This window comes from Littorina saxatilis, linkage group LG17 (genome assembly GCF_037325665.1).
Source record: "Littorina saxatilis isolate snail1 linkage group LG17, US_GU_Lsax_2.0, whole genome shotgun sequence".
NCBI lineage: Eukaryota > Metazoa > Mollusca > Gastropoda > Littorinimorpha > Littorinidae > Littorina > Littorina saxatilis.
The window spans coordinates 11,467,585-11,486,267 of NC_090261.1; the positions used below are offsets into that span (position 1 = coordinate 11,467,585).

General features: G+C 42.0%; 1 protein-coding gene and 1 long non-coding RNA gene across 2 annotated transcripts in view; both read right to left on the reverse strand.

Moving 5' to 3' along the window:
- LOC138952586 (uncharacterized) overlaps positions 1 to 5,674 on the reverse strand; it is a 7,891-nt gene extending 2,217 nt beyond the window's left edge. The window contains exons 1-2 of the long non-coding RNA XR_011451393.1: positions 5,314 to 5,674; positions 1 to 2,428 (exon numbers count right to left, since the gene is read on the reverse strand). The exon at positions 1 to 2,428 is cut by the window's left edge and continues 2,217 nt beyond it. This is a non-coding gene — a long non-coding RNA (uncharacterized lncRNA). The remainder of the gene's footprint in view (positions 2,429 to 5,313) is intronic.
- Positions 5,675 to 6,631: 957 nt separating this feature from the next.
- LOC138952676 (A disintegrin and metalloproteinase with thrombospondin motifs 19-like) overlaps positions 6,632 to 18,683 on the reverse strand; it is a 54,102-nt gene continuing 42,050 nt past the window's right edge. The window contains exons 6-11 of the mRNA XM_070324375.1: positions 10,033 to 10,199; positions 9,390 to 9,424; positions 8,971 to 9,088; positions 8,316 to 8,471; positions 7,491 to 7,629; positions 6,632 to 6,778 (exon numbers count right to left, since the gene is read on the reverse strand). Coding sequence (XP_070180476.1) covers positions 6,632 to 6,778; positions 7,491 to 7,629; positions 8,316 to 8,471; positions 8,971 to 9,088; positions 9,390 to 9,424; positions 10,033 to 10,199 — 762 coding nt within the window. The remainder of the gene's footprint in view (positions 6,779 to 7,490; positions 7,630 to 8,315; positions 8,472 to 8,970; positions 9,089 to 9,389; positions 9,425 to 10,032; positions 10,200 to 18,683) is intronic.

Sequence of the window (18,683 nt, forward strand, 5' to 3'; positions counted from 1 at the left end):
CCCCGCCATTTAGGCAGCCATACGCTGTTTTCGGAGGAAGCATGCTGGGTATTTTCGTGTTTCTATAACCCACCGAACTCTGACGTGGATTACAGGGTCTTTTTCGTGCGCACTTGGTCTTGTGCTTGCGTGTACACACGGGGCCGGGGGTGTTCGGACACCGAGGAGAGTCTGCACACAAAGTTGACTCTGAGAAATAAATCTCTCGCCGAACGTGGGGACGAACTCACGCTGACAGCGGCCAACTGGATACAAATCCAGCGCGCTACCGACTGAGCTACATCCCCGCCCCAGTTCGTTTCCGAATGACAGCCATTCTTCTTCTTCTTCAGCGTTCCAGAAATTCTGGTGACGTGTGAGCTCGTTTGCCCATTTGGGTTCCCCACACCATACTCAGCATAGCCAGCTTCACTCCGCTTTCGTTGGGTTGGCATGCTGGGTATTTTCGTCTTTCCATAACCCACCAAACTCCCGACATGGATTACAGGATCTTTTCCGTGCGCGGCGTGTACACACGAAGGGGGTTAAGTCACTAGCAGGTCTGCACATAAGTTGACCTGGGAGATCGGAAAAATCTCTACTCTTAACCCACCAGGCGGCAGCGACCGGGATTCGACTCACGACCTCCCGATTAGGAGGCCGACGTCTTACCGCCGCGCCACTTCGCCCGCCGACAGCCATTCTATTTTAGATGACAGCTGCTCTTCTTTTCCAGACGATATATGTTCGTTTCCAGAAGACAGCTATTCTTTTACAAACACTCAAATCACTGAGAAGACACAAAGAGGCAGTGCAGGCAGAACAATAGAGTTGTTCTCAAACTTGAGTCCTTTTTGATAGAAGTCAGGAATACAACTATCAGTCACAAGTGTTTTCCCTTGAAACTGCTGTTTTTCTGGAGATTCCGTTATGAGGTGAGTCGACGGGCCCCAATTACAGCACGCTTGCACTATGTAAATCTGCAATTAATATGTACATCGGGAATCAAATATATATACAATGTTTTATTATTGATCATGCTTGGGTATATTATGATATCCCGGGGTGTCTTAAAATGTATACAATCTACAATTAATATGTACATCGGCAATCAAATATATATAGCCTACAATGTTTTATCATTGATCATGCTTGGGTATATCATGGTATCTCGTGAAGTCTTGAAATGTAGACCTACAATTAGTATGTACATCAGCTGACAAATATTCATACTTTGATTAATCATTTTCTTTGATAAGGTAAGTGATTTCCCGTGAAGTCTTGAAATGTAGACCTACAATTAGTATGTACATCAGCTGACAAATATTCATACTTTGATTAATCATTTTCTTTGATAAGGTAAGTGATTTCTCGTGAAGTCTTGAAAAGTAGACCTACAATTAGTATGTACATCAGCTGACAAATATTCATACTTTGATTAATCATTTTCTTTGATAAGGTAAGTGATTTCCCGTGAAGTCTTGAAATGTAGTCAGCACAACAAGTTCCTAAAGTTCCCTTGCTCTTCTCTATGTACAACAAGCATGGTCTTCGTCGTGAAGAGGCACATCCTGACGATCTGCAGCGGATGCAGATCTGAATGGTGCAGACACAAACAACCCACTCCGGCTTCTTTCATGTGAGTCTCATGTCCATCACATCCATAATTCTGCATGCAGGGATGTCGTTTGGCATCATCAAAATGACCAAATTTCTGTGAAATCGCCGAGAATTTTGCCATCCATTTGGCAGACCTGCCGACATTGTTTGGAGACAGGTGATGCCAAGGACTGCCTTCAACTTTCAAAATTTGCCGACATTCTCTTTGGCCCTTCTTCAAATCTGCCGTAGTGAATTAATCCTAGCAGCATCCCTGTGCACGCAACTCTTCCAGGCTCCAATCAGCAGAATGCCTTGTTTCTGGCTTCCACAACGGCTTTTATACTCTGCACAGTTGCACAATTGTTTTTGTATAAAAGTACCACGCTGTCACTACGACCCACTTTAACAGTTGTAAAGTGTGTACATATGTATGTCTCTCAAACGTGGTGATGACGTCAAGGTGACGCAAGGTGACACAAGTGGCAGCTGTAACCGTTTAGTCGGTTGATGGCCTGAGATCAGTATTTTGTTGTTGTGGCTGAAAGCTAAACGCTATCTACTGGTGTGTCAAAGAATATCAATTATTGGCATCTTGAAAGAGTCAGTGCAACAGACATTCCACAGACACACTACACTTTTAATGGCTTAAAATACTTGCAATACTGGCCGGTTCAGCCAAAACTAAGCGTATCAATATGACCGACGACGTGGGATGTTCAACGTCTGAAGGCACAGGTACGACAGCAGTAGTTCCTAATGTCCCGACGTTTACAAACATGGGGGTTGACACGGATGATGCCACGGCAGTAGTCCACGTTCTTGTCAGGCTGGTCGGCCTTACAGCGACCTGTAAATTCAAGTAATAGCTTTGTGAAGGCAAAGGGTACACAATTTCATGTCTGTTAAATCGTTGTATCTTTATATCTATATTTATATCATTATACATATATCTTTACAAAACAAAGTTTTTTTCTTCTTCTTCTTCTGCGTTCCTGTGCTGCAAGCACCACGTATGTTCGTGTTTTGCACGAGTGTATTTTTGGGATGCTCATGACCGTTTTTTACCCGCCCAAAGCAAAATGTAACCAAAAGCAAAATGTCAAAGTGCCTTTCATTTACAGGTATTTACAAGTCGCAAGAATGTCTTCCTTTTTGGCTCACGTAAGTGTAGCCTATGCGATGATAAACTTTGTCTGTCTGTGCGTGTGTGTGTGTGTGTGTGTGTGTGTGTATGTGATAGAAACTTTAACATTTGACTAAACACCGAAATACTAATTTTACCTGGTTATTATCCAAGCAACAGCTTCAAAATATTGAAGCAATGATCAACATTTCGTTGGCACGTATGTAGTTAAAGTGTGTATCCAAAGAAAACGGGTGGTGGGTTTTTTTTTTGGGGGGGGGGGGGGGGTAAAAACAGCTGACTGATTTGTGTCGTGTGAGGTATGTAGACCAGGTCAGGGGTCAAGGTTAGGTCAGATCGCGTGAAGGATTGTGGTATCGATACAGTTATCACCGAGCTGCAGTTCGCCGATTCGAAGAAGACGACTCCTGATTTCACATTGTTCGGTTTCGTAGCTCCAGAAAAATAGATAAAGAAGATACCAAAGGAGATTTCCTACAGGTTAATCTGCACAGCGTGTTTCCAGTGTCTGCGCGAGGAAGCGCTGTCGACTGAAAGCGCAGTAAGTACTAACAAGTCGCGTAAGGCAAAAATACAATATTTAGTCAAGTAGCTGTCGAACTCACAGAATGAAACTGAACGCAACGCAACGCAGCAAGACCGTATACTCGTAGCATCGTCACTCCACCGCCCGTGGCAAAGGCAGTGCACGTGGAATTGACAAGAAGAGCGGGGTATTCGTTGCGCTGAGAAGGATAGCACGCTTTTCTGTACCTCTCTTCGTCTTAACTTTCTGAGCGTGTTTTTAATCCAAACATATCATATCTATATATTTTTGGAATCAGGAACCGACAAGGAATAAGATGAAAGTGTTTTTAAATTGATTTCGAAAAAAAAATTTTGATAATAATTTTTATATATTTAATTTTCAGAGCTTGTTTTTAATCCGAATATAACATATTTATATGTTTTTTGAATCAGCAAATGATGGAGAATAAGATAAACGTAAATTTGGATCGTTTTATAAATTTTTAATTTTTTTTACAATTTTCTGATTTTTAATGACCAAAGTCATTAATTAATTTTTAAGCCACCAAGCTGAAATGCAATACCGAACCCCGGGCTTCGTCGAAGAGTACTTGACCAAAATTTCAACCAATTTGGTTGAAAAATGAGGGCGTGACAGTGCCGCCTCAACTTTCACGAAAAGCCGGATATGACGTCATCAAAGACATTTATCAAAAAAATGAAAAAAACGTTCGGGGATTTCATACCCAGGAACTCTCATGTCAAATTTCATAAAGATCGGTCCAGTAGTTTAGTCTGAATCGCTCTACACACACACACAGACAGACAGACGCACATACACCACGACCCTCGTTTCGATTCCCCCTCGATGTTAAAATATTTAGTCAAAACTTGACTAAATATAAAAAGTAGGCTACAGACAGACAGATCTAGATCTAGTGTCTCGCAGTCTTGCACCGTATCACTTATGCTTACTGTTTCTTTCTTTCTTTATTTGGTGTTTAACGTCGTTTTCAACCGTTCAAGGTTATATCGCGACGGTATGCTTACTGTGTGTGTGTATGTGTGACGGAGTGATTGAGTTTGTGTTACTGTTTGTCGATTTCTTACGTGAGCCGTGAAGGCTTCGCCTCTTGTTACTATTATTGATTGGGAAACATATAACACATGTTTCTTAAGAAATTCTTGGAATCTTGTGGGAGGTGTGTTTATAACCTGCCCTGTTATATAGTGCTATATGTCTTATGTAAAAACAATGTCCTGTCTGTATTATTGTTATGTACCACGCCTGAATTTCTCTATGAGATAATAAAGTATTCTTATTCTTATTCTTATTCTTATTCTTTCTGTTTAGACTTTTTTTTTTTGGTCGTGTTCTCCTTCGATTTATTAAACCAAACTTAACCAAAATCCAAACCAAACAACTTAACAAAAAGAAAATAAACGAACAAAAGCAAACCAAACCCGAACAAACCCGAAGAGAAACTGAACTCAACCAACTAACACCAACACAAATCTTTAAAGGTATCGTCCTTCCCACAGAACACACTCATTTTCAGCGCCACACATCTGTCATGGCTTCACATAGAATATAAGAGCATCCTTTCACTTGGACATATACACAAAATCAATAGTGTCGCTGCATTCTGTGAATAGCAGCACATTTTGCTGAAATTAATTTAGCAGATTGCTCATAGACGTCACTGACGAAATGAATGCAACACAAAACAGACGATGTTCGGAAATAACTCTGTCAAGTTTGTATCGGTTGTGGTGAGAGTTGCTTTCCCTTGTTTCCATAGAAACACTTAGGCAAGTCTACAATGTCACGTGTAGCTTGCCCCAGTGTTTCTTTGGAAAAGCAAGGAAAAGCAACTCTTCCACAACCCATAAAAACGCGACAGAGTTACTTCCGTAATTCGTCTATTCCTAATCTGCGCATAAACAGCCAGACTTGTGATATGTGGCACGTGTTTAAGTTGAAAGATGCTCTCTCATCCCGTGTAAAAGCCTATGGTGGTGAACATGTTGGCTTTCTCGAGAAGGACTGTACCTTTAGAGATCCTTGTAAACTCTCTTACCTTTCCGCCTAGACTTGTTCCTAGGTCGGGTTCTCCTACGCCCGGAGCGAGACTTGTGTTTCCTTCTCTGCTCTCTCTCCTTCTGAAGCTGAAGTCTCCTAGCTCTGCTTGGTCTTGCGACTCGACCCCTGATGAAAGACTGAGGTACCGTAGGTATCGTGTTGTCCATATCCCCTCCAGTCAAGCGTGACTGTGAGCTGCCTGGAACCACAGCCCGTGACGATGAAGCCGTGGAACGTTGGTGGTCAGAGGTTAAGGAGGAGGAAGAAGAGGAGGAGGATGACTGGCGTTCTCTAGAACGTTGTCGGCGTTTTTCAGATCTTAGCATCCTCTCCGCGATGTCTGACCTACTGAGGCATTCGCCCAGGTGACAGATCTGTAAAGAGAGTGAAGAGGAAATATTCACTGCCCGTGTATTGCGTCAGAAGGTACATTGTGCTGGAATTATTGTCTTAAACAAATACTAACACAGAGTTGGTAGTTTTATTGATCAATTGTTGACGTAAACAAGACAACTAATTCATATTTATAGTGTACTGATATAAAAATGTCATGAATTACACCACCTTGTGTTGTGAAACCTTTCAAGTTTGCTGTCTTCATAGTTTTGGGGTAAATTTACATATTTTACCAACACGCGTCTGAAGAAAGAAATGTAATGTATTCTTGTGCTCATCCATGCATTTGCCTAAAGTTTTGTCTTCACATATCAAACAGAAAACTACCCCAGACAAGGGATTGTGAAATCTCTTTTTTTAATTTTTTTTTTAACAGAAACTACTTCTTCTTCTCTTCTTCTGCGTTCGTGGGCCGAAACTCCCACGTACACCCGTGTTCTTTTTTTGCACGAGTGGAATTTTACGTGTATGACCGTGTTTCACCCCGCCATTCAGGCAGCCATACGCCGTTTTCGGAGGAAGCATGCTGGGTATTTTCGTGTTTCTATAACCCACCGAACTCTGACATGGATTACAGGATCTTTTTCGTGCGCACTTGGTCTTGTGCTTGCGTGTACACACGGGGGTGTTCGGACACCGAGGAGAGTCTGCACAGAAAGTTGACTCTGAGAAATAAATCTCTCGCCAAACGTGGGGACGAACTCACGCTGACAGCGGCCAACTGGATACAAATCCAGCGCGCTACCGACTGAGCTACATCCCCGCCCCAACAGAAACTACAAATACTGAACTAAGCTGTGACTTATGCCTCCTATTTAGTGCGAACTTGTACTACGAAAAACGCAACAACAACAAAACTTCAGCCAGGGCTTTGAAATTCACAGAAAATCGCAAATTTAGTTTTAAAAAAATCATGTCTGTTACAGGTGCGACTGGTGCATTACCTTGTCCTGACTGCATGGGGTTCCAGGAAGGGCGGTTAGATATGAGTTTGTTCGACACGCGTTGTTCTGGTTCGGATCCCGGCACCACAACTGTCCACACATCTTTACCTTCATCTCATTTTCCTGAAATAAAAAAATACATGCACGTTAAAATATTGCACAAAAAATTTAAGCAAACATGTTTGAAAAGACACAACATTAGATGCATTAGCTCTAACAAAACCTGTATGATAGCCCATTTGTGTGTGTGTATGTGTGTGTGTGTGTGTGTGTGTGTGTGTGTGTGTGTGTGTTGTGTTGTGTTGTGTTGTGTTTGTATGTGTGTGTATGTGTGTGTGTGTGTGTGTGTGTTGTTGTGTGTGTGTGTGTGTGTGTGTGTGTGTGTGTGTGTGTGTGTGTGTGTTGTGTTGTGTGTATGTGTGTGTATGTGTGTGTGTGTGTGTTGTGTTGTGTGTGTGTGTGTGTGTGTGTGTTGTGTTGTGTTGTGTGTGTGTATGTATGTGTATGTGTGTGTGTGTGTGTGTGTGTGTGTGTGTGTGTTGTGTTGTGTGTGTGTGTGTAAGTGTTTGTGTGTGTGTGTGTGTGTGTGTTGTGTTGTGTGTGTGTGTGTGTGTGTGTGTGTGTGTGTGTGTGTGTGTGTGTGTGTGTGTGTTGTTGCAAAATAAAGGTCAGGTGGAGTCACATGCAGATACATTTGAGTAGTTACACCTACACATTAGCACTACAAGATACTGACTGTAGAGTACAGTAAACACTTCAAAGAGAAGGGAAAACGAAGAAAACAGGATAATTTCCGGCAAAGCTGAAGGGAGGTAAACACAGTTGAAAGACTCACATTGCAGAAAGTGGATTTTGACCCGTAGATTCGTTGACAGTGTTGGTCAGGGGAGATAATCTTGCCAGGCGGCATTCTGTGCAAGTCGTACTTGTAGAATACTGTAGGATTATCGCGTACACACGCCGCTTTCTTGGACCTAGTAAATTAGGACAGGGTTGAATTAAACACGTTCAGTTGCTGTTGTTCAATTCAAGTATACGAAAGTTTAATTGCTTGCTAGCAAGAAATATATAAGTATATCACACTTCAGCATATGTAGCCATCACCAGAGACATACAAATTCTCTGTCTGTGCCTACATGCACAAGCAAGACTCCAAAATGCACACGCACACGCACACGCACACACACACACTCACACGCACACACACACACACACACACACACACACACACACACACACACACACACACACACACACACAGGAATTGACATAAACTTGATGCCTTTTGTTTGTTTGTTTGCTTAACGCCCAGCCGACCACGAAGGACCATATTAGGGCGGTGCTGCTTTGACATATAACGTGCGCCACACACAAGACAGAAGTCGCAGCACAGGCTTCATGTCTCACCCAGTCACATTGTTTTGACACCTGACCAACCAGTCCTAGCACTAACCCCATAATGCCAGACGCCAGGCGGAGCAGCCACTAGATTGCCAATTTTAAAGTCTTAGGTATGACCCGGCCGGGGTTCGAACCCAGGACCTCCCGATCACGGGGCGGACGCCTTACCACCAGGCCAACCGTGCCGGTAACTTGATGCCTTGAACAAAGTTAAGTATGCCAAATAAACAGCAAAGACAAAATAAGTTGATTATCTCACCTGAGCAGTTTTTTCATCTGTTTAATCGAACAACGAGAGAAGTAGAAAGCGTTTCTCAGTGTGTCCAGTTCGTTGCTGAAGACACGTGCCATGACGTAATTGGAGTCGTAAGGGCAGTTCTCGAAACCAGGGTCCCCATCATGGACTGATCCAAGGCTGCAAGAAATGAGGCAAACACTTGTGTATTAAGCAATCACATTTCGATGTAACGCTTGAGATCTGTTGAAATTTAAAGTCTATTCAGTATTCACTAATCACATTTCATTTAACGTTTCAATTCTTTTGACAAAAACATTCTGTTGAACTCGGTTACCGTAAATTGTTGGTGTTTTTTGCTTCTTTTCTCTTGCCGTCAATGTTTCGAAATAAAACTTAACATTTTACCGTATCAACAGTTGAGGGTACCCGTGAGCTATTGAGCACCCTATTCAAAGTTCATATTTTGTATATCAACAGTTGATGGTACTCATGAGCTATCGTGAACCCAATCCAAGTACATCGTGTCGTTTCTCTATTTCACGGTTCTCATGAGCTATCGTGGACCCATTCCAAGTTCAACAATCCCAATGTAACTTTTTGTTTTTGTGTAAATCAAGCGTTCAGTCCCCTAAATAAAGCCATCACTGAGAAAAAAAAACCCACATGTTTTTCTTACCTGTGAGCCAATTCATGTGTGGCGACCTTGACACACTGGAAGTCTCCCCTGTCAGCCACAATGGACACAGCGTTTCCATGCTCCACGTCGCAAATTGCGTTCAGGTAGGCTTTGCCAGCTTGAAAAACAAATAAACAGCTTCCTTAACCATACACAAAACGGGACATTTTCCATTTTGTTCTAATATTGATAGTGTGTACTTACAGTCTGCACAAAGTTCCTTACATTGTTAAAGAGAACATGCCCTCCGATGCTTGTAATGAACAACGCACGTGGTATAGAAACAACTTCTGTACAATTAACACTATTCTCAACACTGACAAAACGAAGTTTAAAACTCAAACATACTTTCGTGCAAGTATCTGTTCTTACACATAACCCTTCATAATTGTTATAAGAACAGAAACTTTGAGACTTACCGAAGGGTACGCCATGCCTGTTTGTGAGCTGGTAACTGCAAAAGAGACAAAAGTAACAGAGTCAAAATCAGAAATAAGCTTACATGAATTACATAAATAATGTTCAGCTGACAGTGAAATGCAAAAAACTAATCGGCCTTTGCCCAGCGCTCTCTCTCTCACCCGGTTCCCCCCCAACACTGTCGTTTTCCCCCTTTGTTAAAGCCATATGTACTCGATGACTATACACGCTAATTGCTTTACCAACAGCTGGAGACATGCTAAATTAAGTTCCCTGCAAAATATTGTGGTCTAGGACCCCTTCAATGTTGAGATATGTTAATTTTCATTTTGATCTGGATCGTCCTATTTATAGATTTGCCAACAGAGGTAGCGTTGACGCAAGGGAAATAACTCCGCGTCTTTGTTTACATCCAAAGTTTTTGAGACTCTAAAACAAGCTGTAATGCATGTATATGGTCCGCGCATGGCGACATATCGTCATTACATGGTCTTATGGTGCGTTTGACATCGATTATGAGCAAACTACACTTTGTAAACACGGGAGCGCGTACATATGCCTTTAAGTAACCTCTCCACCGCTCTCTCGCACCATCCCCCCCCCCCCCCCTCACTCGCTGTGTCCCTTCCACACGGGACCTACCCAGAGAAGAGCATGGCGTGGTCAAACTTTGGCAGTTCCTTGTGCTTGGCCTTGATCCACTTGCTGAAGTCCAGCAGGGCCTGGTCAGTGTTGACCGACGCACGGCCATCGGCTGCCTCGCCCCTCCAGTCCACTAGCTTCTCCAGCCACCCCGAGTCCTCGCGAGTCTGAAACACATGACAACATGCTGTTTAGTAGTTTGAAGCATAAGGCAATTGGGGTGTTTCAGTACTGACTGAGTTTTGTTGGGTTGAAGTGTTCTCTGTTTTTTTGCTTCTCCTTTTTAAACTATTACGACATGAGACAGTGTCGCCTTGGCACTAAAGATACACCGGCGTAAGATTGGCGCCACCCAGTGACATATTCGTCCGTTTCTTCTTCTTGCTTGTTACATTCTCCTCCACCTTCTCCTTCCCATTTTCCTTTTTACATTTAGTCAAGTTTTGACTAAATATTTTAACATCGAGGGGGAATCGAAACGAGGGTCGTGGTGTATGTGCGTGTGTCTGTGTGTCTGTGTGTGTGTGTAGAGCGATTCAGACTAAACTACTGGACCGATCTTTATGAAATTTGACATGAGAGTTCCTGGGTATGAAATCCCCGAACGTTTTTTTCATTTTTTTGATAAATGTCTTTGATGACGTCATATCCGGCTTTTCGTGAAAGTTGAGGCGGCACTGTCACGCCCTCATTTTTTAACCAAATTGGTTCAAATTTTGGTCAAGTAATCTTCGACGAAGCCCGGACTTCGGTATTGCATTTCAGCTTGGTGGCTTAAAAATTAATTAATGACTTTGGTCATTAAAAATCTGAAAATTGTAAAAAAAAATAAAAATTTATAAAACGATCCAAATTTACATTTATCTTATTCTCCATCATTTGCTGATTCCAAAAACATATAAATATGTTATATTTGGATTAAAAACAAGCTCTGAAAATTAAATATATAAAAATTATTATCAAAATTAAATTGTCGAAATCAATTTAAAAACACTTTCATCTTATTCCTTGTCGGTTCCTGATTCCAAAAACATATAGATATGATATGTTTGGATTAAAAACACGCTCAGAAAGTTAAAACAAAGAGAGGTACAGAAAAGCGTGCTATCCTTCTTAGCGCAACTACTACCCCGCTCTTCTTGTCAATTTCACTGCCTTTGCCATGAGCGGTGGACTGACGATGCTACGAGTTTTCGGTCTTGCTGAAAAATGGCATTGCGTTCAGTTTCATTCTGTGAGTTCGACAGCTACTTGACTAAATATTGTATTTTCGCCTTACGCGACTTGTTACATTTAGTCAAGTTTTGACTAAATGTTTTAACGTAGAGGGGGGAATCGAGACGAGGGTCGTGGTGTATGTGTGTGTGTGTGTGTGTGTGTGTGTGTGTGTGTATGTGTGTATGTGTGTGTGTGTGTGTGTGTGTGTCTGTCTATCTGTGTGTGTGTGTGTGTGTGTGTGTAGAGCGATTCAGAGTAAACTACTGGACCGATCTTTATGAAACTTTACATGAGAGTTTCTGGGTATAATATCCCCAGACATTTTTTCAATTTTTTTAAACGTCTTTGATGACGTCATATCCGGCTTTTTTTTAAAGTTGAGGCGGCACTGTCACACCCTCATTTTTCAATCAAATTGATTGAAATTTTGGCCAAGCAATCTTCGACGAAGGCCGGACTTCGGTATTGCATTTCAGCTTGGTGGCTTAAAAATTAATTAATGACTTTGGTCATCTGAAAATTGTAATAATTTTTTTTTTTAATAAAACGATCCAAATTTACGTTCATCTTATTCTTCATCATTTCTTGATTTCAAAAACATATACATATGTTATATTCGGATTAAAAACAAGCTCTGAAAATTAAAAATATAAAAACTATGATCAAAATCAAATTTCCGAAATCGATTTAAAAACAATTTCATCTTATTCCTTGTCGGTTCCTGATTCCAAAAACATATAGATATGATATGTTTGGATTAAAAACACGCTCAGAAAGTTAAAACAAAGAGAGGTACAGAAAAGAGTACTATGCAGCTCAGCGAAACCACTACCGCGCTAAACAGGCTCGTCAGTTTCACTGCGTTTTGCACGAGCGGCGGACTACTGTCATTGTGAAAAAATGCAGTGCGTTCAGTTTCATTCTGTGAGTTCGACAGCTACTTGACTAAATGTTGTATTTTCGCCTTACGCGACTTGTTTCTTCTTCTTATTCTGAATTTCGTCCAGACTTACGACGACCCCTTCATGCTAAATACATTCCATTCTCATGCTAGGCGCTGTCTATCTGTGCCTACCTCCCCTCAAATCTCAGTTGTATGTCACACAACAGGGTTTTAAAGGCGATATAATTTGGTTTTGTTAATGCAAATAAACCGGCCTGCTTGATTGACACAAGCAACAGCATCAATCCCGTAATGTTCTATACTAAAGTTGATACCCTTGGCATACCGTGGCAAATAAAAAACAAGTCGCGTAAGGCGAAAATACAATATTTAGTCAAGTAGCTGTCGAACTCACAAAACACGTGGAATTGACAAGAAGAGCGGGGTATTCGTTGCGCTGAGAAGGATAGCACGCTTTTCTGTACCTCTCTTTGTTTTAACTTTCTGAGCGTGTTTTTAATCCAAACATATCATATCTATATATTTTTGGAATCAGGAACCGACAAGGAATAAGATGAAAGTGTTTTTAAATTGATTTCGAAAAAAAAAATTTGATAATAATTTTTATATATTTAATTTTCAGAGCTTGTTTTTAATCCGAATATAACATATTTATATGTTTTTGGAATCAGCAAATGATGGAGAATAAGATAAACGTAAATTTGGATCGTTTTATAAATTTTTATTTTTTTTTACAATTTTCAGATTTTTAATGACCAAAGTCATTAATTAATTTTTAAGCCACCAAGCTGAAATGCAATACCGAACCCCGGGCTTCGTTGAAGAGTACTTGACCAAAATTTCAACCAATTTGGTTGAAAAATGAGGGCGTGACAGTGCCGCCTCAACTTTCACGAAAAGCCGGATATGACGTCATCAGAGACATTTATCAAAAAAATGAAAAAAACGTTCGGGGATTTCATACCCAGGAACTCTCATGTCAAATTTCATAAAGATCGGTCCAGTAGTTTAGTCTGAATCGCTCTACACACACACACACACACACGCACGCACGCACGCACGCACACACATACGCACATACACCACGACCCTCGTTTCGATTCCCCCTCGATGTTAAAATATTTAGTCAAAACTTGACTAAATATAAAAAACATCCACCCACTCTCAAACAGAGAGAGAGAGAGAGAGAGAGAGAGAGAGAGAGAGAGAGAGAGAGAGAGAGAGTCAAAGAGAGAGAGAGAGAGAGACAGAGAGAGAGAGAGAGAGAGAGAGAGAGAGAGAGAGAGAGAGAGAGAGAGAGAGAGAGAGAGAGAGAGTTCAAAAACTGGGCATGACCTCTGAGTAGGTATGAACTTTGCTGACTTTGTGAAGACATTTGCACTGTCTCAGCACGTGCATTTTTCTCTGTGTGTCTTCAGGTAAACACCGGAGACTGAATCTCCAGTCTCTTCATATGCTTCGGAGACTTGTTAAAGACACTGTCGTTCACAAGTAAAGCTAACAAAACTGTCCATGCTTGTGTACACGCCAAGATCTGTTCCACTGAGCAGTTTATCACATTTTTCAACAAACCTGATAGTGAATACTGAAAGTTTCAGCGATTCATAACATTATGCATTTGGGGTTACGTTTATAAATGTATGTTTACCAGAAAGTTTATAAAGAGATCTTGAGGTATTTTAATTCGAGAGACTTAAAATGATGTTTAGAGATCTTGAGGTATTTTAATTCGAGAGACTTGAAATGATGTTTTGACATCTTTGGACTAACATTGTAATAATCTGAACACTGAATGGTTTATTGTACTAAGGCCACAGACCCATATACAAACCAGGGGTGGGGGTGGGGTGGGGAGAGAGAGAGAGAGAGAGAGAGAGAGAGAGAGAGAGAGAGAGAGAGAGAGAGAGAGAGAGAGAGAGAGAAAGTGAGAACAAGAACAAGAACAAGAACAATTCTTTATTTTACGAGGGTAATAGAGTAAGCAGTGATCTGCTTTTTTACATCTGGCCCTCGCCCTAAAGAGGGACTAGTCTAAAATTGCTAAAGAATAAGCAAGTAAAGAAAACAAACTACTGCTACATGATTATAATAGAAATGAAAGTAAGAACATATCATCAATTTACATACAATACATTGCTTAAATGAAAAATGTAAGTTCATTTGACATGAGTTAAGAATTATAGAGTAGATTGCACTGACGCAACAACGTTGTAAGTGCCATGCCCATGGACATACACTGCATTCGAAAGAATCAGTGTATATAAAAATAACAAGAAATTCCTACGAGGTAGGAAAAACACCCCCGTCAAAGGGAAATAACCTTCTCAGTTGGTGGCAGTGACTGAGTGAGAATGGTTATTTCCCTTTGACCATTAAGATGTTCCTCTATAAGTCCTTGTATAATTTTAATCCACCAATAACTCCCTAACCGTGTGTTTGACTGGTCCCAATTTTATTGTGAGTGGGTCTGTGGCCTTAGTACAATAAAAAGAGAGAGAGAGACAGAGAGAGAGAGAGAGAGAGAGAGAGAGAGAGAGAGAGAGAGAGAGAGAGAGAGAGAGAGAGAGAGAGAGAAAGAGAGAGAGAGACAAAGAGAGACAGACAAAGAGAGGGAAAAAAGCACTCTTTGCATAAATGTAAGATGATGGTTTCAATTCTGCACCACGATTCCATTGTGAGCTGACTTCTTCTCCTTCCAAGGGAATTTTGCCGTGTAAGCATACTCCACGGAACTACAACAGCTTTAATGTTGCACCTAGCTGGCCCTCTACTCGGGATAGCTGGCCAGTCCAGAAGCAGACCGTTGCCCCAAGCCGTCCAGGTGAGTGTTTAGCGGCCAGGGGGGCTGCGCTAAACGCCGCTTGTTTACATGTGGGGAATAAACGAGCGGACAGGGGAGGGACCGGACCTCCCTCAGTGGAATGCAAGCAAGGGAGATCTCTTGGGCAAGATCCAAGTGCATGAGAAAAAGAAGAAGAGGGAGAAGAAAAAGAGGAAATAATGGCGAAGAAGTAGCAGGAGTCAGGGGGAGTGACCAGCATGCAGACTGTTGAAGAATTAGGCTACCAGTGTTGGGACAGAAAGCATAGACATTTGGAGTAAAGAGAGATCTCCGGGGTAAAGTCAGAGTGCATGAGGAAAACAAGAAGAAGGGGAAAAATATAAATAAATGGCGAAGAAGAAGTGGAAGTATAAAAAGGGAGTGACCTGCAGACTGTCGGTGTGTCACCAGTGTTGGGACAGTAAGCATAGACAATTTAGAGTAAAAATATATATCTGGAGCAAAAACAGAGTGCACAAGAAATGGACGAAGGTGAAGAAAAGATAAATTAATGGTGAAGAACAAGTGGAATGATAAAAGGGGAGTGGCCAGAAGACTCTTCCAGTGTTGGAACAGTAAGGCATAGACAATTTGGAGTAAAGAGAGATCTCTGGGACAAACTCAGATTGCATGAGAGAAAAAAAAGAGAATAAAAAGAAAACAATAAAGGTGCAGAGGAAGTAGAAAGACAAACTAAAAGGGGTGTGACCAACAGACTCTTGATGAGTTATTAGTGTTCAAACGGTAAGCATAGACAATTTGGAGCCATGAGTGTAAACCTGTTGTGGAGTGTTTTAAACTTTGGCGTGACATGGGAACTAAGAGGTGCACTCGTACTACTTGAAGTCGGAGGGAGGGATGAAGGAAGGGAGAGAGAGAGAGGGAGAAAGAGAGAGAGAGAGAGAGAGAGAGAGAGAGGACTGGACAGAGAGAGAGAGGACTGGACAGAGAGAGAACTCAGAACTCAGAACTTTATTACATAAGGATAAAGGTTTTAGGCTTAGCCTAATCTTCCAACCTGTCCTTGGAACATATACAGAGAATAATTGTAAACGAAAGCAAAGACTGCGCACATACACACACACACACACACAGAGAGAGAGAGAGAGAGAGAGAGAGAGAGAGAGAGAGAGAGAGAGAGAGAGAGAGAGAGAGAGAGAGAGAGAGAGAGAGAGAGAGAGAGAGAGAGAGAGAGAGAGAGAGAGATTGGATGAATAGGACAGCAACATAAACACTGAAGAAGAAAAAAAAATTATTATAAACTACTCGGTAGATGTCATTATTAATTCTTTCATTATCTATTGTTCGAATACTACCTTCTTGAGAATATTATTTGTTCGAACTTTTCAAAGGTGCTTTCCCATCTTGTAAAAGCCCGGACAGACATGTGGCAACATCACGATCGTCTGCATGGGAAAGGAGGGATCTTGAACATATGATTTTGTTTGTTTGTTTTTTGCTTTTGTGTTTGCTTGCTTGTTTGTTTGTTTTTTGCTTTTGTGTTTGCTTGCTTGTTTGTTTGTTCATTTGTTTGTTTGTAAAAGCAAAGCGTCTACAGTACTTTGTCCTGGCCTACAAAGTCTGTATCCGTGCAAACACAAGCACAAGAGTGTCCATAAAACACACACACTACCATAGGGCAACTTACACAATCTATGGTAACCCGGCTCAGTCACACACAAAACAGAAGAGTAAAAAACCCACAGCCAAGATTCAGAAGACAAATGACGCCAAACCAACGCAGTGAGCGTCATCAAATAGCGCTCCAGTGCTCCAATCGCGATGTTGGGTTGGAGAAACGCCAAGAGTGTGTCACTGTAGGTTAGACAACTGTCAAACGGCAAGGTCGGCACGTGAACCAGGGCTATGGTAACACACGCTAATTTCGCTCTGTGCAACTCTGCGCGCGGCATTGGACGTCTGCTTTGCATGTCGGTCTCTCTGTCTGTCAGTTTTTCTGTTTTTCAGGTTTTTGGCTTGTTTGTTTGTCTGTGTATGCTACCCAGAACGCGCGTCTTGCTGTATCTTTCCCCGTCTCGTCTTTACTGATCTCAAGATATCTCCCGGCGCATCGAGTCCCCAACCACCCCACCCCCCTCTTATACTCGGTGCCATCAACATTTTGCTCACAATTTAAGCCGACAAGAGAAAAAGTAATCCTTACTTGGGTATCACTCCACCCTCTGCAAATATTTTGGTCCAAGGTCCCTGCAGTGCAGACATGTAGTTCCATAATACAGATTATCATCTTGGTGCTGTTTGTGAGCATAGCTATTTTTTGTGAGCATACTTACATTCGAGAGCATGGCGACACGGACTGTCTATCAATAACCTCTGCCATTATCAGCTTTGGCGTGCATGAAGTTGTGTGCATTATTTCTCAAGAAAACAGCTCGAGAGAGATAGCAACCGATAAGGTTAAAAACATCCGGAGTAGGGGGTAAGACAAAAGCAACAGCAATGGAAAAGATACTACGACAGACAGACCCAGTCAACTCATCTGGCCTTGTCTGCAAAAGCAACAAACACCCAAGGGGGTAAAAACAATAAATGAGGACTAGAGAAAACCGCACCATTCTGCAGACCCCCCCCCCCCCCCCTCTTCTCCTCAAAATCTGGCCTCCCCAAGCCCTACCCTCCCCTCCGTTGTTAAAGCAGCAAGCACGGACAAGTAGCTGCAGACGTCCCGTGTGAAAGCAACAAGCAGGGACAGATATCTGCGCATGCTGCACGAGCCGATGAGGTCAGTGACCCGACAGGTAGTAGTTCCCTTGTCCTGTCCTCGTCATCTGGCCAATGAAACCAGCAGCTGCTCCTGTTCCTATGTCTTTTCTGCTGCATCACCTGCCCTATTTTGGCCCTTTTGTACAGGTTTCTGACAGCAGCTGAATAATGTTGTCCTGGAGTCCTTTCCAGAAACTTCTTCTTGCCTTCCAGGTGACTTTTTCTTTCAGTCAGCAAATGATCTCAACTCATTTTCCACTCGGTTCTATTTCTCTTCTAATCGACGTTCTTACCCTTGCATCTCTTGTTTGCAAATCTGTGTTATCCTTATTGAACTTTCTTTTCAGTCCCTCTAGGAATACAGATGTGTCAGAAAGGCTTCACATGTGTATACAGTCTTGAGTCGAGCGTTTGAAAATGCCTGAGCCTGAAGGCGGGTGTAACTTACACCTCTTGGTATCAGTCTGCCTTAGAGATGAGGACGACAGTTGGCCAGATGGCCAGAATAGCGCGCTGCATTTTCCTGCATAGAACTAAGGCGCGTCTGCCGCGACGGTGCCTGAGCTAAACATTGGTGGGCACTGCTCACAGCCCGGCACACGGCACTGTAAACATTCCCCGTCCCTTCACCTCTCTCGCCACCATCCGCCCTACCCTTGGTCTCATGCCTGTATACCACTTATCGTTTTATTAGATCCCATTACAAATACAGTAGCTCATCGTCGCCAAACCTTCTCCTTTCATTCTGTCAAAGCTGAAGCTATCAACATCGAAACTCTACAATATATTTCCCGTTTTGTTGGAAGACAGAACTTGGACATTGACCTTTCACTTCAAAGCTGAAGCTATCAACATCGAAACTCTACAATATATTTCCCGTTTTGTTCGAAGACAGAACTTGGACATTGACCTTTCACTTCAAAGCTGAAGCTATCAACATCGAAACTCTACAATATATTTCCCGTTTTGTTCGAAGACAGAACT